Genomic DNA, 21,968 nt, shown 5'->3' on the forward strand with positions numbered 1-21,968 from the left:
CTTTCATAACTATGAATATGACTATGTGGTGGGCAATGGAACCATGGATTGTGTTGATATAGTGGAGGTTCCATTGCACGGGTTTATATCCATCTAGGATTAAACAACAAATGTCGCCAGTGATTCTTGTGCCGTAATACCCGTGTTAACCATAAGATCCGGAGTGGGACGGAGTAGTCAAAAGTGTTTCCACCTCTTGTTCATCAACGGATGCGCTTTACCGTAGTACACTTGTAATCCAAGGGGGCAAGCTGGTGAGGCTGGGGAGTCCTAAGTCCCCACGGCATAGTCCGTAGTACACTTGTCGCCCGAAGGAGCAAGATGGTGAGGCTGGGGAGTCCTAAGTCCCCACGGTATTGCGGTCTATGATGGGTTGCAGCTACCGGCGAAGGAGTTTGGTTCGATCCTAGACTGTCGTCGTGGTCGGGGTCCACCCTGAAATATATGAGAATAATGGGACCGGCGAGGACCCAGGGTCGGGGCATGCAACAAAGGGTGGGTGTTCGAGGTAGCGGAGGAACATGATTGGCTAGACCTTATACCGGGCCTCACACCGAAGGAAGTGTGGACGGGAAAGCTGCCCGGTTGGCACCAAGGTTAAGATCTCTTATGGGTAAAGCAACACCCCTCTGCAGAGTGTAAAGAACTGTGACCTATCACTCCCTGTTCCGGGAAAAGGAACTGCGAACGCGGCCGGAAAGGAGCTCCATGAAGTTCTAGTAAACCGGTGAAGGCTGACGGACATAGCTCTTTGGAATAAAAGCAATCTCTTGAAGAAATGTTTATCAAAACTTGCATTGGTATTAGACTTTCTGGTCTAATATCGTAGCTAGTGCATTAAACACCTCTTATCTATAATGAACTTGTTGAGTACGCTCGTACTCATACCACTCTTAAATCCCATGCTTAGATTGTCTGAATCATCTGGAGGAGGACTACGACAACAATGAAGGAGCCGAGATCATCGGCTATGAAGAACCAGACCTCTCGGGAGGTATAGAAGGCGTAGACTACCTCATCGTCTATGGATCTGGGGAGGCTTCCGGAGGAGATCAAGCCTAGAGATATCCAGTAGTAGTAGTAACCGAGCAGCCCAAACTCTTAGTATTTAGCTGCTCGAGGAAATAAATGTATAACTTAATGAGACTCTTATATTGTAAGCTATGTTGGGTTCGCCTCGAACCCAGGAGTATTCCTCTTAGGACCCAAGAGGAGCTCCGAGATGACATGTGTATGATAGTTGTAATAATAAATGAATGAGTTATGGACCTGCTATGTTCTGTTGTACTACTCTGAGGGATGTAATATTTGCGGAATGGTACTTCGTGAATGTTATATCAATGACTAGCATACTACAACATGCAGTGGTATGCAGGGTCACCACATCACCCTCTGCGAATCCTTCCTCGGCGTCCAGCCTAACTGGGCGTTGTGGAAGCGCATTTTCTTTTGTCGCCGCAATGGCTCTCCCAATGTCGCCTATAACATAGGCAGCGTTGTTATCTGCGTTCGCCTCGATGTCGATTACTTCGATGTCAAATTCCCTGACTCAGTTCAAGGGTGGCGCAAGAAGTGGATGTACATCCATGAGGAGAACCATGGATGTGCTGAAGACAACATCCCTCCTTTTGACGGTGCCGAAAAAATCTATCGCCGCCGCTCCTGGGATGCAGAGGCTACCGAGGAAGAAAAAACGGCGATGGAGGCGCTGATGACTCGTATCCATGAACTGCAAAACACCCGCGGCAAAGAGCTGTCGGGTATCCATATCACGGCATATTTCCTTAGAATCAGAGTGCAGCCTCTACAGGCTCGCAAAAATCCCCTCTGGAGGTATGCTGGCGACAATGATGTGGATCGGTTGTCGGTGGATTTGACGGTCAAGGACTTAGAAAAACTTGTCCGGAAAATCTCCTCTCTAACCTCGAAAGATCCTGTCCCTTCTTCTTGTCGCGTAAAACCATATAGCGCCACCAATGCGCTTCCCAAGGTAACCTTTATCGGCTGGCTCATTTTTGTTTGCCATCCTTTACATAATTCTTTTGCTGACGCTTCCCTTTATTTTTGTATAGAACCATCCAGATCTTGTCTCGCTTCCTCCCCTTCCTGAAGGTGGAGAAGTCGAAGAACGAGCTGTTGTCACGGATGACAACCAAGATGCCCCTCCTTTTGAGAATGAACCCGCAGGTTCTCGAAAGTCTGCGGGATCTTCTGAAAAAGAGGCTGCCTCTGAGGCTACTACATCGGCACAGTCTCCTCCTCCTGCTGTTTCTCCAAAGAACAAAAGGAAAAGGGCTGATGTCGAAGATTCCGGCACCTCCAAAGCCGAAGAAGCTGCTCCTTCACATCAGAAGGCAGCTTTCGATCCGTACCTTGAAGCCCTCGTCAGTTCGTAAGTCACCTTTTGCTTTTTACTGTTTTGCTACGTGAAGATTATTGTCTAACTTGCTTCTTATACAGCCGCCATTTAATCATAGTGGCGACGAGGAAGAAATGCCAGCTTTTGATGCGACTGCTCGAATGAGTACGTCGCATACTCTAGTTGTTTCTGAAGTTCAAGTTGAAGGAGAAGAATCTTTGCCTCCTCAACAAAACACCGACGAACCTGCTCCTCCTGCGAGCCCCCTTGTCCCTTCACCAAAAAGGGCGAGGGTTGAAACAATCACAGAGCCTACCCTGCAATTGGGTAGCTCCTCGGCTCCTCTTCTGGATGATGTAAGTTCTTGTACGCTTTCTGATGCTGTCGATATTCTCACTGTTTGCTTCTTTGTGCTATCGCATTTTTGTCTCCTACCGACACTTTCTTTCTTTGTCTTTCTTTAACAGCCTTTAATTAAGGAGTTCATCCGCTTCGGTGCCCAATTCGTTGGGTACCGCGAGTATGCTAGCAAAACTGAAGGTACTGACTTCCTGCTTCTCTTTGCCCATGACTTCTTGCTCCTTTCTTGTCATAATTTTTAATTACTTTTGACTATTTTGGCAGAAAAACTTGCGGAGGCCAACAAACGCGCCGACACGCTTGCTCAGAAAATAGAGCAAAGTGAGGAGGCTCGTAAGAAGGCCGAATCTGATGCTAGTAAGGCTAAGGCAGAGGCTGACAAGGCCAAAGCAGAAGCTGCTGGTGTCGAAGAGCTTCAGAAGAGGCTTCATGACGCCGAGACTGCCTTGAGCGAGCATAAAACCGCACAAGCTGCTCGTGAAGAGGCGATTCTCAAGCGCTTGGATTCACAAAACCGTCGCTTTGTCAGTAAGTACTCGACCTATTTTGCATTCCTTGGACTTGCTCTTATTTACTTCTTTGCTGACCAACATAATTTTTCCTCGACAGGGAAAACAAACCAAGAATTTGAACTTGAAGATCCTGACAATGATCCCCTTCTCGACGCACTTTCCTTCCTTGAGTTTCACGGTACAGATGCCCGTGAAGGTATTGAGCAAGCCCAGGAAGGATTGTCGCGGCTCTACCCTTACTTCTTCCCGAAGAAAAAGGAACCTGCGACTTTCCTTGCTCTTGCCAATGACTTTAATCCGCCAGAAGATCTTGGACTGAAGCTGGGCCAAGAAAACATGAAGGTTGCTGTTGAAAGCACTGTCGCCCTGGTTGCTGACAGTCAACAAAGCATCGACTGGACCAAGGTTGGCAACACGCAGGAGATGGAAACTACGAAGTGGCGATCGCTGATCAAGGCTGCGAAGCCCAACACAAAGAAGATCCTTGCTTATCTTGGATTCAAGCCCACTCCTGCTCCTAGCTCGTCGAAGCCGGAGGTCTAGTAGAATGCCCTTATCCTTTTTTGTTTTTATTTCTACTGCTTCTTTTGATGTTGTCATCGTAGTAACTTTGGCGACAACCGTCGTAGTAATTCTTTTGAAAAACTCCCTCTGTAATATCTGTGTAAATGTCCTGAAGATCAATAGAATTCTATCTTGCGTGATCATTGATATTGAAATTTTCTTTTCCAGTTGATATTTGATAACTACTCCGCAAATCCTCATCATGCCGATACTTCTCCTGCTTCTTCCTTCTCGAAGAGAACACTTGTCGATGATAACCTTATCGAAGGTTCTTCGAGTAAACACTTGTCGCAAGATTTGCAAGAACTTCGCCAACAACTTCAATCCATGAAAAAGAAAACTCTTGCGATGATGGAGCAGTCTCGTAAAGCATCCGAAAGAGAAAAGATTGCCCTTAAACAAGCTAAAGAAGCCATAGCTGCCAAAGACGCTGCTATTTCGGAAGCTGAAAAAGCAACTGCTCGAGAAAATAATATGCTTGAGCTAATGACTGAAGCTAGTGTGGATATGTTAGGTATGTTTTTCAACCTAACACTGTCTCTGCTTTTTGCTGTACCCCCCTTTTTTTATTTTCTTGCTCTGTCGCTCAATAGGTTCTGTTCTCGACACTGCTGCTGAAGATGAAAGGGTGAATGTGAGAACGAACCTCCTTGTTAATCTTTCTCTTAACCATGGCTGCTTGTTCTGGGCCACTCCTGAACGAACCCAACAAATTGTCAGGTTCCAAGATCGCGCCTGTCAGGTTCGCGAATTTCTTAACTTCTGCACGAGGACCTTGACCCTTGTTTACAAGACTCTTTTCCCTCGAGATGAAGCTCCCGAAACTCTTCTTGGATTGATGGAGAAATTTCGAGATGCCCCTCGTATTCATAACTTTGTGCGAGCTCAATAGACTGCTGGAGCAAGATTCGCCATGATCATGATACATATTTGCCATCCCAAGTTGGACCTGACGAAGATTGTCGCTGACTGCTTGGCCAAAAAATCGCGACGAAAAAATCACATTGACGAAATCAATGATATGGTGACTCCTGTAGCCGAGGCGATGATGGATGAACTTCTTCGGATGGATTCTGAATTCTTCGTCAAGGGGACCTATGCTGAGCACAAGACAACCAAAGGTTTATCTATAGATAGTATATTAGGCCTTGACTGAGTTGTACTATATTGCGAAAAGTTATGTCTATATTTTTTGTCGAATTCTTTGTATTGATGAAGTTGTCTATATTGTAAAGTGCAATCTATATTGCGAAGCCCCCGAGCCTTTGGCTGGAGCTTATACTATTTTGTTATCTTGAAGAATTTATTTTTTGCGAGAATATATATATTTTGCTGTCGCGGGTTATGAGCCCCGAGCCTGTCGAAGAAAAAAGATGTATCTCATCACTATCTTTTATTATATTGCAGCACTGCGAGCCCGCCTCATTAAAAACCTTTCCAGCCCCACTCGGTGCCCTGAAAAGGAAAAGAGTGCGTCTGAAAACTCGCGAGCGTTTCAGTACATTGTATTTTTACAAAGGAGGACTATATTTCGACTCTAAGCGTAGAACAGCCTGAGCTGCGCCACGTTCCAGGGGTTTTTCTCGGGAACCCCCGTCTTCTTGTCCTTGATCCTGTATGCTCCTCCTTCAATTACTTACGTGACGACGTAAGGGCCCAGCCATGGTGACTCGAGCTTTTCAGTACTTTGCTGATTGAGCCGTAAGACCAAATCTCCGACCTAGAAAGATCTTGGCCGCAATCGTCGACTGTGGTAATTTTTCAGGTCCTGCTGGTATTTGGTGACCCGTGATAGTACTTCATCTCGAGCTTCATCGAGTGCATCTACGTCGTCCTCCAAAGCTTTTCTTGAAGTTTCCTCATCATACTCTGTCACTCTTGGGGAGTCATGCTCTATTTCAATTGGAAGTACTGCCTCAGCTCCGTGGACGAGGAAGAACGGAGTTTCTTGTGTCGCCGTATTTGGTGTTGTTCGGATACTCCACAAAACACTTGGCAATTCTTCTGGCCAGGTATGTCGAGCCTTTTCAAGCGGTCCTAGCAGGCGTTTTTTGATACCGTTGCAGATGATACCATTGGCTTTCTCGACTTGGCCGTTGGTTTGCGGGTGCCCAACTGACGCGAAGTGCAATTTGATGCCTACTTCTGCGCAGTATGCTTTGAACTCCTTGGACGTAAAGTTACTACCATTGTCTGTGACAATGCTGTGAGGTACTCCAAACCGAAAAACGATGCACTTCACAAATTTTATTGCTGACGCTACATCTGGTGAATTTATCGGCTTCGCTTCTATCCACTTGGTGAATTTATCAACAGCAACCAACATATAGTCATATACTCATATCTACCTGGCGAAGCTTTGTGCAACTTTCCCACCATATCGAGTCCCCATTGGGCAAAGGGCCAAGACAATGGTATTGGCATCAGCTCTGCTGCCGGAGAGTGTGGTTTTGCGGCGAACCTCTGGCACGCGTCGCATGTTCGCACTATCTCTTTTGCATCCTCGATTGTTGTCAACCAGTAGAATCCAGCCCGAAAAACCTTGGCGGCGATCGCTCGACTGCTCGCGTGATGACCACATATTCCCTCGTGTACGTCTTTTAAGATTATCCTTCCTTCTTCGGGTGTAACGCACCTTTGCAGGACGCCCGAAATACTTCGCTTGTACAACTCCCCTTTGACCACCGTGAAGGCTTTGGACCGTCGAATAACTCGCCTTGCTTCAACTGGATCGTCGGGTAGTTCGTTTCTCAGGATATATGATATGTACATTTGCATCCATGGAACTTCTACCATCATCACCAGCTCCTGGTCCTCTTCTTCATCTGGAGTTTCTTTGAGAGGCGCCGACGTTTTCTCCTCCTTCGTCTTTTTCTGCGCCTTCTTTGTCTTTGTGGATCTTTCAGCTATTTCCTCCCAAAACACGCCTGGCGGGATTGGAAGGCACTGCGACCCGATGTTTGCGAGAACGTCGGCTTCATCATTGCTCAGCCTACTGATGTGATTTACTTCGCATCCATCAAACAGCTTCTCAAGCTCGTTGTACACTTCCTTGTATGCCATCATGCTATCATTGACTGCGTCACATTGGTTCATAACCTGCTGAACTACCAATTGTGAGTCGCCAAAGATTTTTAGTCGAGTTGCACCGCAAGCTTTCGCCATCTTCATATTCTGCTTCATTGTTAGATGCGTTTGGGAACGTCATCCGTAGGACATATTTCAATTTGTCGCCTTCAGGTGATATGAGTATCACCCCTGCACCCGCTCCTTCTACTCTCTTGGATCCATCGAAGTTCATGGTCCAAGTTCTCGACAAATCCGGGGGTCCTGTATTTTGCAGCTCCATCCACTCTGCAATAAAATCTGGCAGAACTTGCGACTTGATTGCCTTTCTTTTTTCGTACGTGATGTCCCGAGGGGAAAGTTCTATTTCCCAAAGGGAGACACGCCCTGTAGCTTCTGGATTGTTCAATATGTTTGATAGAGGTGCTTCATTGACCACTATTATCGGGTGTGCCGAAAAATAATGGCGCAATTTTCTTGCTGTTGTGATCACTCCATATGCTAACTTCTAGTACTGCGGGTACCGCTGTTTGGAAGGCGATAAAACTTCACTGATGAAATATACCGGCCTTTGCACTCCATGGAGTTTTCCTTCTTCTTCTCTTTCAACAACTAGTACCGTGCTAACCACCTGAGGTGTGGCTGCGATGTATAACAGGAGAGGTTCCTTCTCTTTCGGGGCCACCAAGATTGGTGGTGTCGAAATTGTGCGCTTCAAATCCTCGAAGGCTCTATCGGCCTCTTCGTTCCACTGGAATTTCTCTCCTTGCTTGATTAAAGCGTAGAACGGTAGCGCTTTTTCTCCCAACCTGGCGACGAATCTACTTAAAGCTGCGACTCGCCCAGTTAGCTGATGTATTTCCTTCAACTTTGTTGGCTTCCTCATTGTTACGATAGCTTGGATTTTTTCGGGATTTGCTTCAATCCCTCTTGCTGAGACTAAAAACCCAAGAAGTTCTCCTGCAGGAACGCCAAAGGAACACTTCGTTGGGTTCAACTTGAGGCAGAATTTGTCGAGGTTGTCGAAGGTTTCCTTCAGATCCTCGATTAGCGTTGTCCCTTTCTTTGATGTTATGACGACATCATCGATGTACACTTGTACGTTTTTCCCAATCTATGTTGCCAAACACTTCTGCATCATCCTCTGGTATGTTGCTCCCGCGTTCTTCAAACCAAAAGGCATTGTTCTGTAGCAAAACACTCCGTAAGGTGTGATGAACGCTGTTTTGACCTCATCTTCTTCTTTCAATCTGATCTGGTTATAACCAGAATATGCATCCAGGAAGGAAAGACGTTCACATCCTGCCGTGGAGTCGATAATTTGATCGATCCTCGGGAGGGGAAAGTGATCCTTTGGACAATGTTTATTGAGACACGTAAAATCGACGCACATGCGAAGGACTTTAGTGTTTTTCTTCGGCACCAACACTGGATTTGCTACCCATGTGGCCTCTGTATGTAGCTACTTGATAAAACCAGCTTCTCTTAGTCGATCAATTTCTGACAGCATAGCTTTGCGATTTGGCTCCGAAAAACGCCGCAAAGGTTGTTTGATTGGTCTCGCTAGTGGATCCAAGTTTAGGTGGTGCTCGGCAAGTTCCCTGGGTACTCCTGGCATGTCAGCTGGACACCATGCGAAGATTTTACAGTTCTCACGGAGGAACTCGACGAGCGCGCTTTCCTATGCGAGGTCCATGTCCTTTGCAATGAACGTCGTCTTTTCGGGTCTGTCGGGTGAATCTGCACCTCCTTAGAATTTTTCTCAGTGTTGAAAGTTGATTCTTTGTTTGGCCTTCCTACATCTGGCAGCACATCATAGTCAGTCGTGAGTCTTGACGCCATGTATTCTGCTTGCATCCCGAAAGTTTCTGACAGTCGATGAAAATCCTTATCACACTTATCGGCTAACGCGAAGCTTCCTTTGACTGTGATTGCTCCCTTAGGCCCAGGCATCCTCCATAGCAGGTACGTGTAATGTGGTACCACCATAAACCTAGCATATGCTGGTCGTCCCAACAAAGCGTGGTATTGTGATGGGAAATCCACGACTTCGAATTTCAGCCTCCCTATTCTGTAATTTTCTCGGGTCCCAAATTGAACGTCGAGATTAATCTTCCCTAGCGGATAACTTGGCTTCTCCGGTGTGATACCGTGGAATCGTGTGTCCGTTGGTTTTAAGTTTGCTAGGGATATGTTCATCTTTCTTAATGTATCTGCATACATAAGGTTTAAGCTGCTGCCGCCATCTATGAACACTCGAGATACGTCGAATCCTGCAATTACTGCTGGTAAGATAAGTGATGATTGCCCTGGTCGAGGAACTTGCTGTGGATGATCCGCTATTGTGAAGCCAATATCTTGCCCTGACCAATTAAGATACTCGACTGTTGGTGGAGGCATTTTTTCTGCCATGAACACCTGTCGCGAGATTACTTTCTGAGCTCTATTGGATGGCCTGCCTTTCTGAATCATCGAGACCGCTCCATTCGAATTGGGATCAACATAAGGCGGTGGTGCAGGTGCTGCCGCAATTCTGAGCTGATGTCGATTATCGTCCGTAATTGCAGGAGGAGGTGGCAAGTGAATCTCACTCCTGGGTCCTTGAGGATTTCTGGGCGCTGTCTGAGCATTGGCATGCCCTGCCCACCTTAACATTGCCTGGAAATTTCGGCAATCCTTTTGCAAGTGTCCCGACTGTCTTTTTCCGTTGTTGTCAAGATAAAAATGCATCTGACATGGCCCGTTCATCATCTCCTCGGGAGACACGAAAGGCCTCTGAAACCTCGACCCAGTATTTTGCCTGTTGTTTCAAGAGTCATCTCTATTGTCGCTTTGCTGCTCATTGCTCCTCTGGTAATCATCTCTATTGTTTCCTCCCGCGTTTGCTCGGAAGCCAGCCGAAATTTGCCCAGATGCATCATAGCCCGAGTACTACCGAGGAAATCGTCGCCTATTTTGATAATTTCGGCCGTGGTCCTCCTCTGGTGATCTATGTCGTTTGTTGTGAACGGCATCTTCTCCATCTGCCCATCTATTTGCTATCTCCATCAATGCGGATACCGTCTTTGGGTTGGTTCTCCCCAAATCCTCAACAAAATCTCCTCGCCTGATTCCTGCGACAAACACATCTATCGCTCTCTTGTCAGATATATTCTCTGCCGAGTTTTTGATGATATTCCACCTTTGGATGTATTTTCTCATTGATTCGTCTGGCTTCTGTCGACACGCCCTCAATTCCTCTAGTGATGCGGGTTTTTTACAGGTGGACCGGAAATTCTTGACGAATATGTTCTCAAAGCTGTCCCAGCTGTCGATAGATCCTGGAGGAAGCTTCTTGATCCAAGATCGCGCGGCTCCACTTAAATGCACCTGAATGCTTTGCATGGCTGTTGCTCTGGTCCCTCCTGTGAGCTTCACCGTTTCGAGGTAATCAACTAGCCAATCCTATGGATCTTGCAGGCCGTCGAATTTCTTGAAGTTATCAGGCAACTTAAATCCCGAAGGGACTCGTGAAGCATGGCAAACCGCACATATCCTCGTCGTTTAATTCTGGGGAATGCCGATGTTCCCTTCTACTTTGTCGTGCTCTGTCCACCCGTGCTTGTGCTGCTGTATCTCTTGCTCCACTTGGTCCTTCGGGAGCTGCTATTGCTGCTGCCGCAGGACGTGGACTATTTTTGCCTTGCCGTTCCTTCGGGGGGTGTTGATGCAAACGCCGTTCCCATGGCTCCAACTCCTGCCATTGCCATGTTGTACAGTGCCTCCCTTGCATCTCCTGGAGGTGGCCTGGATGCAAGGATAAAAGCTTGTGTCGCCATATACCCAGCTTCTGGTATCTTGGGGATGATGTTCCCTGTCGTGTCTATCGACATAAAAGACATGTCGAGGTTTTGAACCAAGTGCTCTCTTTCTCCTTCAGGTATATGTTGCAACCTTGATCTTGCTCTGTTCCGAGCTTCCCTGTGGCTATCTCCCGAAGTTCCAGATTGTCGACTCAGCTCTACCCTTCGTCTGCTTGATGCAGAGGCTGCCTCCTTTCTTCTATTTAAAGCAGCTGTCTGTTTTTCCAATTCCCTTGCAACTCGTGCGAGCCTATATTGATATGCTTGCAACTCTGCTGGCGTGGCTGTTGTGGCATCCATAGCTCTTGCGGCTCTATCCCATGCTGCTTGCGGGAGTTGAACTCTATCGCGAGGCTCAGGTCCAACATATTTGTTGCCTAGACCTCGCCGCAAATCAGAGGGATCGACGTATGGATTTCCCAAATCATCGAAAGCCTCAGATGTTTCCTCTTGATCGCGGCTTGGCTCTCCAATGACATAAATCTGATGGTATTTTGTATTCAGATCTGCGCTGGGTTTGGTGACACCATCATAAAGATTGGTGAAGACCTTGCCCACTGTGATGGATTTGTCGATGAAGTTGAAGCTGTCGACACTGCTCGAGTCATCGCTTATATAGGAGTCCGCGGATGACTCGAAGGACATGTCGCTGAAGATCTTGGCGAGCTTTTTGCTTGCCCTGGTGCTGATGAAGCGTGGCGATGAAGTCTCCTCTTCGCCTGACTTGATTGACGATGTTGAGCTTGAAAAATCGGAATCGACCGCCGATAATCCCGACGAGATCGGAATTTCGAGACGATACGCTCCCTCTTTCTCGACGCGAAAGTGGAATCTTCCGAACGTCATCTCCATAGGCTCCTCCAGATACGCATATGCATCCAAACGGGAGGGCGGGTGAGGAACAAAATCGACAGGACCAGTTGCGATCTGTTTACCTCGATCCATCGCGTTGCTTGCAGTTGATGAAGTCGACGATCTTGAACGTGCCATCGAGATCAGATCCTTGACGCCTCTAATCCCCACAGACGGCGCCAATTGACAAGGGATTAACTTGTCAATGCCTACGAGTTGTAGACTAGGGTTTAGTTGGAAGTAGAGGGCAAGTAGATCTCGAAGGTTTCAGCCGAAAAGTACTCGACGATTATGAAAACTAGGGTTTGAGAAACAATGACTCGATGCTCTCTTTGTCCCTCGACTCCCCCTTATATAGGAGGTGGAGTCGAGGGATTCATATTGTACAAGTTACAGAGTCCGGGAGGGTTTCCAACCCATCCCGCAAGATTACAAACATCATCTCCTAATACAACTCTAGCTTTCCTTAATATCAACATGGGCTTCCGATTCTTCTTATTCTTCGGGTCGTGGGCCTTCAGTAAACCCCGGGTACTATCTTTGGCAGGCCCATTGGGGATGCCTATGTCAGTCACCAACGCTCCGTCGATGAGTTCTAACCGCCCCCCAAAGCGAAAACTGTCGCTCCTCCCAAAGGTACCTCATAAGAATCTTCCTATCAGACCTTACGATCTTACCAACGAGGAGACCGACGGGATCGCAAAGGAACATTATGAGGCGCAGAAGAGAAAGAAGAAACTCGAGCCCCCCCCCCCCCCCCCCAGTATACACCGACAAGCAGATAAAATATGCAAATTACTTTCTAACCCTGCCATCGCAATATGACTTGCACCATAAACCTGATGACTATGAACGCACAATGCAGAAGGCGAAATGGAGCAAATAAACTAGCAGTGCAAGTGGGAGAAAATCAAAGAAAAGTGCAAGCGAGAAAACAACAGACGTTCCCCAGCTCGGAGAACTGGCCAAACAATCAATCCCATCACTCAAGGTGTTATCCGGACAAGTCCCCCCTGGTGCAGTAGCAAAATATGGAAGTAGCAAAGAAGTGGGTGGTTGAATGGGGTATGAGTGTTGAAGATGTTATGGCTTCCCAAGACGAGTCGTTTCCCAAGGCTATTGTAGTACCAAAGCCTATATTTGTCATTGGGGAAGCTCTTGTCAGCAATGAGAGGTTGCAAGAACTGCCAACACATATGCATTACTTGCATGCATGGTACCTGACTGCCGCAAAGAATGGGAAAATAATGATCGTGCTCCGTGTCCTAGAGGAGTACTACGCCGGCCGATAGGAAGAGATCCATGTCGGGTTTGACGAACTCTTGCAGATGTACAATTTGGAAGCCCTCGACAAATCTCTCATGAGTTGATATTGTCCGTAAGTTGTTCAATTCGTTGTCTACATATAAGTTGTTCAGTTCATTGCATGTAATTATCCTCACTATATATATCCTTTTGTACTCTATTATGAAGATTGAAGATCCTGGTCTGTAAAAGAAAGGGCATCCTAAATGTCGTGTTCATTGACCTAGATAAAGTACATATATGTACGCTAACTATTATTCCCAAGGAGACGGAGGGAAACCTTCTAAGGTTTCTAAAGGATCAAAATTACTGTGACCATATATTGTTTCCTTACAACTTCAAGTGACGATCTAACTCAATTGTATCCATTCACTCACAAGTTTAACTGATGAGTTACTGACATATTTATATACATGTACAACTTCCACCGGATTCTTCTAGACATTCAAATTGATAATGGAAGAGTTGATGTCTATGACCCATTAACGAAAAATTTGGAAGACTTCCAAAGCATGCAAGACATGATCCAAAGGTAATTTCAATCATTCTCTTGCGCTATGTCGGTGCCTTTCGATGATTTTCTGAGATATCAAGTAATGAATAACTTAGCAATTCATTTTCCTTGCCGGGCAGAGTTTGGAAGCGGTTCAAGTCCGAGACTGCCGGTATCTCTCATGAGAAGTTGACATTTTGGAGTGCTCCGTTAAGTAGTACAAGATAGGGTCCTGCATCTCTTTACTACTATTTTAAATATAATTATGATGCATGCTATATTAGAATTTGGTTAAATTCTATTCTCTTAAAGTACGACCAGCAGCCACCGGGGAACAGCTATGTGGATACTTTGTTTGTGAGTTTATTCGCACGTTTACCTCTGAGCACAAAGATTTAAGATACAACGTAAGCAATACATTCACAACATTATTTTATTACCATCATTTTTATTATCATGATTGATATTCATATTGATCTCCTTTACTTATATAGTTCGACGCCATGCGAGGAGGTCCACACCAGAGGAACGCACAACTGCTGTTGCAGATGAGCTAGCAGGTTTTTAGGGAGGAAGCTATAGAGGAGAAAGGAAGATTTAGTGTAGCTAGGGACTATTACTGATGTCGGTTGCGTGTAATCGAATAGACGAGCTCTAGTCCCGGTAATGTTGGGATCTCCATGTAATTTTCTATATATATATATGCTCGATCGATATTGTAAGACAAGTTATCTTATATATTTATATGTACGAACCTATACGCGTAGAAATATACGAAAACTATGTTGAAATGAACTCCTAACACAACTCCTGCCGCGGCACATAAAGTGTCCAAATTCCTGCCGCGGCAGCCCTAACCCTAAACCCTAACACAACAAAACGAACTCCTGCCGCGACACAGAAAGTGTCCTAATTTCTGCCGCTGCAGAGACTATTTAGTCGCGGTCCGTGTTACGAGTCGGGACTACAGCTGTTGGCTCCAGCCCGCTCCGCGGCCACTACGTGGAGGAACATTGGTCCCGGCTGGTAGCAAGACCGGGACTAAAGGTTGCACCTCTAGTCCCGCTTATTTGGTCGCGGTTGGGGAATCGAGATTAAAGACCCTTACGGACCGGGACTGAATGTCCTGTCTCCACTAGTGTCTTAAAACGGGTAGCCGCTTTTCCCGGTAGTGCAAGCAGTGATGCATAATCAACATTAGTCATTGTGTAATTGTGTTATGTGAAGTACTCGACTCATGGAGAACTTGGGAACACGAAAAGAATGTAGCCGACATTCCCTGTTAAAATAATGAAAAGGAAAAAAATGTAGCCGCCATGGCTGAATTAAACGTTTCCAAGAAAAGAATGTGAAAGCAGTACCGAATACGTTCAATTTCTGCACACAGCAAACTCATGTGACAGCTCCAATCAGCTGATCGGTTCCACGTAGGAAATGCTACATGTTATTACAGGTCCAGCTCGCTCCTCGCAGACAAATGTGTATATAGATAATTACTCATCTCTTAATTACACACATTTATAGATAGAGATAATTAGTTATTTTAATACGATATAGTACATATATATCACGCATGAATGAATCGGCATGGAATCTAGGCAAGAATCTGGTTGAGTGGCTTGGTGGGCGCGGCCTCCTGCTGCAGCTGCTGCTTGAGCTGATCGGCCTTGGCCTGCTTCTTGCGCTTGGCGAGCTCGAGGTCGCGCGCCATCTTGCGGCGGTACATCTCGGTGAAGGTGATGGGCTCCTCCAGGATGGTGTCCTCCCCCTCCCTCACCGCCAGCGGCCACACCTTGGCGTCGGGCGCCGGGTTCTGGAACGTGGCGATGGACAGCCTGCTGCTCTCCCCGTTCACCACCGCCTGGTGGTCCGCGTTCTTAAACCTCCCGTTGCTCAAGTACTACACCACCACGACGAAACAGTTATTTTCAGTGTCGAATCAATTGGTGATCGATGATAGTAGCAAGAAAGAAGAGAGTACTGACGTGGCCGTGGTCGCCGAGGTTGACGACGAATGCGCCGGCGATGGGCTGTACGGTGATCCAGGTGTTGCCGCCGTCGCGGGTGGCCTGGAGTCCGCCGACCAGGTCCTGGAGGAGCAGGGTGATGGTGCCGGGGTCGGTGTGGCGCTTGAGGCCGAGGGTGAGGTCGGGCTGGGGGCACTTGGGGTAGAAGTTGACCACCACCTTCTGGTCCATGTCCACGCACGCCTTGGACAGGGCCTCCGTCTCCAGGCCCATGGCCTCCGAGAGCACCCCCAGCAGCTTGCAGGACAGCGCCATGAGCCGCTCGCTGTACTGCTCCACCACCGCGCGCCACCCCGCCGGCTTGTCCGGCCACCGCCCGTAGTCCCGCGCCTTGACCGGGTACGAGAAGTAGGTCACGATCTCCCGCCAGTCCTGGACCGTCTCGCCCTGCACGCGCGCACGGACGCAGCAGTTAGCTTCTAACTGATCTCTTTCTTCGTGGCATGCATCTGCATGGTGTACCTACCTGGAGGTGGCTGGAGACGATGAATCCGCCCTTCTTGCCGCCGGACATGTCGTAGCGGAGCTTGTCCTCGGCGGGGAGCGCGAAGAAGTCGCGCGAGAGCCTGGCCATCTCGGCAATGAGCGCGGCGTCGACGCCGTGGTCGACGACCTGGAAGATGCCCCACCCCTCGCACGCCGCCGCCACGCGGTCCCGGATCTCGGTCCTCCGCGCGTCGTCGATGCCGTGGAGCGAGATGACGGGCACCTCGTCGCTGAAGCGGTCGTGCGCCACCTTGGGCCGCTCGTCCTCGTCCCGCACGAAGGACGGCCGCAGCGTGGCCTCCCCCGTCGGCAGGAAGGGCGCTCTCTCCACCACCGGCGCCATCCTCCGATCCGATCGACCCGTGAAGTGCAGGGTGTGTCGTCGGTGCGTTGGAGTCGTTTGTCTGGTTCGTCCGAGTGCTGAGCCGTGGATTGTTGTGGTCTGTGGGACGTTGGATGCACGCGGCCGGTATATATATTGGAGGGGCTCGGAAGTTTGAGCGGAAGACGCGACGTGTAGCTAGCTCGCGCGCGCAGCTAACTCGCACCGGCCATGATATGCGTGGTTGTGGTCTTTGCGTGCGCATCTACTTGCTGCCAAAGGGAGTCGCCCTCCGCTACTCTGGTTAGTTGCGCAACTACCCGGCCGCATCCATGAGGGCTACGTGGTTCCACTCACCTCATCTCCAAAGTACAGCTGGGCATGGGCAGCCTGGCCCGGCCCGGAAATCCCGGGCCACGCTGGGTCGGGCTTGCATGTCGGGCCGGGTTCGGGCCTGATTTTGGATCCCAAACGTCAGGCCGGGCTCGGGCTTGCAGAAAACGTGATTCTAGCTTAGTTCGGGTCGGGGCAGGCTTTTCTCTATTCGGACCGGGTTTGGGCCCGATACGTAAGCCCGAAGGTTAGGCCGGGCTCGGGCCTGGGAATTTAGATTCGGACTTTTTCGGGCCCGGCCCGAGGAATACTCAGGTGTACTTCAAAGGAGCCGTTGTATCGCGGCGCTAAAACAGTTTTTTAGAGCAACTCTAACAGAGTCCGTAAATCTGTTATCACCAGATTTTGGCCAAATCAGGAGGTGGGCCGTAAGAGAGATGGGCTTGGAAGATTACACGTAGAAGATCTCTGAAGCGGCCTTGCACGAGGGGTTTGGGCTGGATTGCCCGTGTATCTTTAATTATGGTAGATTGTATCTTAGATTAAAAGTTAGAGTTTGTATCGTGCACGGTGTGGATTATTTCCACGTTAGAAAGTCCCCTGGACTATAAATATGTATCTAGGGTTTATGGAATAAACAACAAACGTTCAACCAAACAAATCAATCTCGGCGCATCGCCAACTCCTTCGTCTCGAGGGTTTCTATCGGTAAGCGACATGCTGCCTAGATCGCATCTTGCGATCTAGGCAGCACAAGCTCCACGTTGTTCATGCGTTGCTCGTACTAAAGCCTTGTTGATGGCGAGCAACGTAGTTATCATAGATATGTTAGGGTTAGCATAGTTCTTCGCGTAACATGCTATCGTAGTGCAACCCTTGCATGTCTAGCCGCCCTCACACCTATCTTAGGTGTGGGGGCGGCACCCCGCTTGATCGTTATTTAGTAGATCTGATCCGTTACGATTGCTCCTTGTTCTACAAGGATTAGTTTAATATCTGCAATAGTTAGGCCTTACAAAGGGGGGAGGATCCAGCGGCACGTAGGGTGTCGTTCGCTAGTCCTAAACAGGATGTTCCGGGGATCAACTTCGTGTTGGTTTTTAGGCCTTGTTTAGGATCGGCTTACGATCACCGTGCGTGGCCGCGAGGCCCAACCTGGAGTAGGATGATCCGATTATGCGGTGAAAACCCTAAATCGTCGTAGATCTAATTAGCTTTATCTTGATCAAGCAGGACCACCATATATTCGTGCACCCCGTACGAATCATGGGTGGATCGGCTCCTTGAGCCGATTCACAGGATAACCTGAGAGCCGATCGAGGCTCGTATTTAATGTTTACGTGTATGCCATGCAGGAAACTAAGCGAGGCATCTCCATCACCTTCCTGACCAGGTATAGGTCAGGTGGCACGCCCTTGCATCAGCATCGGACGTGTGACCAGAAGGCTTTGCGGGCCGTCGCTCGGAGGGACCTCGGCCAGCCGCAGCCCTAGGTTGTTCCCGGCTCTACGGTGTTGCCCGTCGCTGCCCGCCGGTGGGTTTCTGACGACAACACATTCTGGCACGCCCGGTGGGACAAGCTTCTACATCAACCACATCGCCATCTACATCCGAGATGGCGGACGGCACGCCAGTCACCTACGAGGAGCTGCCCGACGAGCTCAAGAAGAGGTATGACGAGATCAAAGTCACCCTCGAAGCCGACCTCATCGGCTCTTTTCAGAGAACCCGTTCACATGGCATCAGATGGAAGGGGTTCTCACCGCAAGGTGCACTCGATGGGATAGACCTCTCTGCCCCGTCGGAGGAACGCACCAGGTCCCTGCGGCAGGAGATCAACTACTTGGTGGCTCACTCGCTACACCGCCACTCTGAGAACCTGGTCAACACGTTGGAGCGTGTCGCTCTTCGCGTGATCCAGGAGATCATGAGGCACCAGTACTCGCCGTCAGGACCAGCTCTCGGGACGCATCAAGGAGAGTTGCCACTCCAGTCCCGTCCACCGCTGCCATATGCGTTGGCAGCACCAGAAGTGCCGGCTACACCGGCATTCGTCGTCTACAAGATCGGTGGTGACCCTAGTGACTACCAGTTCTTGCCCGAGGCGCCTAAGGAGATCCCTCACGGGTACACGTGCACGTATGTGCCAGATTGTGGCAACTGGGCACTCACAAACCAGGCCACAACATCAGGGACTTCTGGGAAAACAGGAGGGACGTCAGCGACAGAGCTTGAGAAGCAGACGTGGCTAACTAAGTACGCCACCCCGACGAACCCCCAGAGCTCAGCTCCCGTAGTTGGCTCGGGAGCTGGAAAAGCAAACATGGCTGGCTAAGTACGCCACCCCGGCGAATCTTCAGAATTCAACTCCCGCAGCCAAAGACAATGGATCGATCGCACCATATCGAGAGACCACCCGGCATGGTGCCGAAAAGGAGGGCAATCGGCTATTCCAAGCCGTACCCCGACGACTACGAGATGATCCCGCTACCACCCAAATATCGGCTCCCTGATTTCTCCAAATTCAGTGGATCAGATGGTTCCAGCTCCATCGAGCACGTCGGCCGATATTTGGCGCAACTAGGACCGGCTTCAGTGTCGGATCAACTACGCGTGAGGCTCTTCTCACAGTCCCTCACGGGATCGGCTTTCGGATGGTATACCTCTTTGCCACCAGACTCCATCCGGACTTGGAAGCAGTTGGAAGAGCAGTTCCATATGCAGTACCATTCAGAGGCTTCCGAGTCTGGCATTGCCGATCTAGCACAATTGCGTCGAAGCGCTGAGAACCGTGATGAGAATACATCCGGCGCTTCGGGAATCTTAGGAACCGATGTTATTCGGTTCGTATAATCGAAAAAGAAGCGATCGAGTTGGCGTAGCAGGCCTTGCAACACAGCTCAAGGACATGGCCTCCCAAGCAGATTATCCCTCACTGGCGCACATGGTTCAGAAACTATCGGCATATGAACAGCGCCACCCGGACCTGTACCAAGACAAGTTCAAGCGTGCAGTAGTCCTGGTCGATGCAGAGGAAGACGGAGTTCATGCGGGAGACCAAGAGGTAGCAGTGGCCAAGACTGAGCAAATCTTCGACCTCCTGCTCAAGGAGAAACAGTTGACGATTCCTGAAGGTCTCAAATTCCCCACGGTGCAAGAGCTGAACGGAAAGCCATACTGCAAATGGCACAACTCGCTATCCCATGCCACCAACGACTGCAGGGTATGGCGTCAGCACATCCAAGCGGCGATAGAAAAAGGGCGTCTAATTTTCAACCAGTACGCCATGAAGGTCGACACCCAGCCCTTTCCCGCCGTTAACATGGTGGAGTGCACTTACCCTGAAGGTTGCCTGCCAGGATCCTCGTTCAGCATCAACATGGTAGGACCTGGGCACCACTCTGGCAAAGATGGAGACGAGGGCAGCTGCTCTCGTAGCAAGGACACAGAGGAGGCCGCTCCACGCGATCGGCTCCATCATGATGGCAAGCGCTATGTCACAGGGGGAGAGGTGAAGAACATAAGATATCAGCGACCCCTCTCTGATCACCTCCTCAACAAGTATGTAAGTCAGTATGACCAACGCCGACGGTCCAGCTATGATGATGAAGGAGATCGTCTGGCTAGAGAAGCCAGAAGATATCGTCGGCATGATCATGAGGAGGAGGAGCACGAGCGCCGTGCCATAGAAAAATCAAGGGAGCAAGATGACAACGCCAGGCATTGGGACTGCCCCTTCTTCAGACACTGCTGGGATTCAGGAATGAGCCGATTGCCCACAATCGGCAATTGCCCAGAATGCAACCAGAAGAAGAAGGAGGCAGCCAACGTGTCTGTGTTCAAGCGCTTAGGGCCTCTCCCGCCACGCAGCAAACGCGCCGAGTCCCTCGTTTGGGCAGATCTCGAGGATTCCGAAGACGAGGGCAAGAAGAAGAAGAAGACAGTACCACCGTCCAAGGTGGTGCTCGACGGCCTCAGCCGTTCACAAAAGCGCAGGATTCAGCGATTGCGCGGCCTGGAGGAAGCCGAAAGGTTATACCTGCATACTTTAAGGAAGGCACGACCTGATCTGGCTGCAAAGGTTCAGCGAACCCTGGATGAAGAGGGTCGTCCACGGAAAATGGAGTGGCGCCCCAAGCAAAGGAAAGCCGATGATGAAACATCGGCTGGCACAAACATGGTGCTCGTCCTTCCGACGGAGCTTAGTGCTCCACGATTCTACGATGCACTCAAGGTGGACGATGCAGGCGCATCAAGTCGAGAGGTTGGGCTGGTTTTATCCAGCCTGACCGAGTAGCAAGATTAAACCAATGAGCAAACGGGGTGAGGCTGATCCTTGTGACCGGCCCCAAAAATTATGAAGGAACCATTACGTAACCTTCACTAACGCTCCACTGGAGATGGAGGCCGAGTCCAGCACTCGGCCAAAATTATCTTCACCACGTGTTCTGCTTGTGTTCAGCATTGATCCACGGGGCAGCGGCCACGTCGGTAGATGAAAGTCAGCACGAATCCTTACGGAGCTGACGTGCAAGTGCAGTGCCCTGGCTAACCATAGAAGCCGATATCTGCAGTCATTTGGCAGATTCGGCTCGGGGGGCATACAGTCAGATGAACATGTGCAGATAAGCGTGTGTAAACATGCGTGCAGTGAAACATTGGGGGCCGATTAAGAAAAATCGGCCAAATAAAAAAAATTGCGCAAGAAGCGAAGCCGATGCGCAGCCATCGACTCTAGTACAGTTACACAAGACCAAGACCTACCGGCTATATGCTCAAAGTTTACATTAACACCGACGTTCGCAGAAGAAAGCTGATCAGCGACCCGTGCATCCTCGCCGGTATTCTCGCCTTGATTAAGGCTCGGGGCGATTAACTTGGTAGATGCTTCCGATTTGGGAGCCGATTGGAGTCACATCGACTGGCCCTGCATTATGATCTTCTCTGAAGTAGTAAGGTGTTGCGGAGGAGGACTACTGAAGCTATGGAGAGGAATCGGGAAAAGAGGCCGTTGGCTTTTACAGGTTTTGGACCGTCCTGAAAGGGACTGGATTCTCAAAATAGCCGATGAGTAGTCATCGGCTAAGGGATTGCGGAAAATTATGGTCAAATCGCAGTCTGAAATTGGGAAGTGCTTGACCAACGGGCTAATCGGCATGTGAGTCCGGCTTCACGGGCGTCCAAAAGAGAAGAAATCCGATACGTTGCTATCGGTCTTGGCATAACAAAGGAAGGAATGAAATTGGAGTAATTGAAGGATGAATTGAAAGAACAATTTCATTAATTCAAAGGAGCGGCTTTACAAGAAAGAGCCGATGGCTCTCAAAAGAGGGATCCGGTGCCTAGTGCAATCGCTACTACTAGTCCTATTCTACTAGTCGTCGCTGTCCTCGTCATCACCGCCGTCGATGTCGTCGGCGCTGCTCCCAGGAAGCTCCTCGTCGCTG

The 21,968-nt window shown here is 49.2% G+C and overlaps 1 protein-coding gene across 1 annotated transcript; it reads right to left on the reverse strand.

Annotated features, from left to right (window-relative positions):
• Positions 1-14,702: 14,702 nt before the first annotated feature.
• On the reverse strand, positions 14,703-16,325 carry LOC127336783 (naringenin,2-oxoglutarate 3-dioxygenase). Its single transcript, XM_051363625.2, has 3 exons — positions 15,847-16,325; positions 15,339-15,767; positions 14,703-15,253 (listed from the first exon to the last, which is right to left on the reverse strand). Exons 1-3 carry the CDS (start codon positions 16,207-16,209, stop codon positions 14,948-14,950), a joined length of 1,098 nt encoding a protein of 365 aa, XP_051219585.1. The 5' UTR covers positions 16,210-16,325; the 3' UTR covers positions 14,703-14,947.
• Positions 16,326-21,968: the final 5,643 nt, after the last annotated feature.

The sequence above is a fragment of the Lolium perenne genome, chromosome 2 (assembly GCF_019359855.2).
Source record: "Lolium perenne isolate Kyuss_39 chromosome 2, Kyuss_2.0, whole genome shotgun sequence".
Lineage (NCBI taxonomy): Eukaryota > Viridiplantae > Streptophyta > Magnoliopsida > Poales > Poaceae > Lolium > Lolium perenne.

Coding starts and splice junctions, on each gene's coding strand:
- LOC127336783 (XM_051363625.2), bottom strand. CDS start 16,209: ATGGCGCCGGTGGTGGAGAGAGCGCCCTTCCTGCCGACGGGGGAGGCC. Junction 15,768..15,846: donor TCGTCTCCAGCCACCTCCAG/GTAGGTACACCA, acceptor GCGCGCGTGCAG/GGCGAGACGGTCCAGGACTG. Junction 15,254..15,338: donor ACCTCGGCGACCACGGCCAC/GTCAGTACTCTC, acceptor GTGGTGGTGTAG/TACTTGAGCAACGGGAGGTT.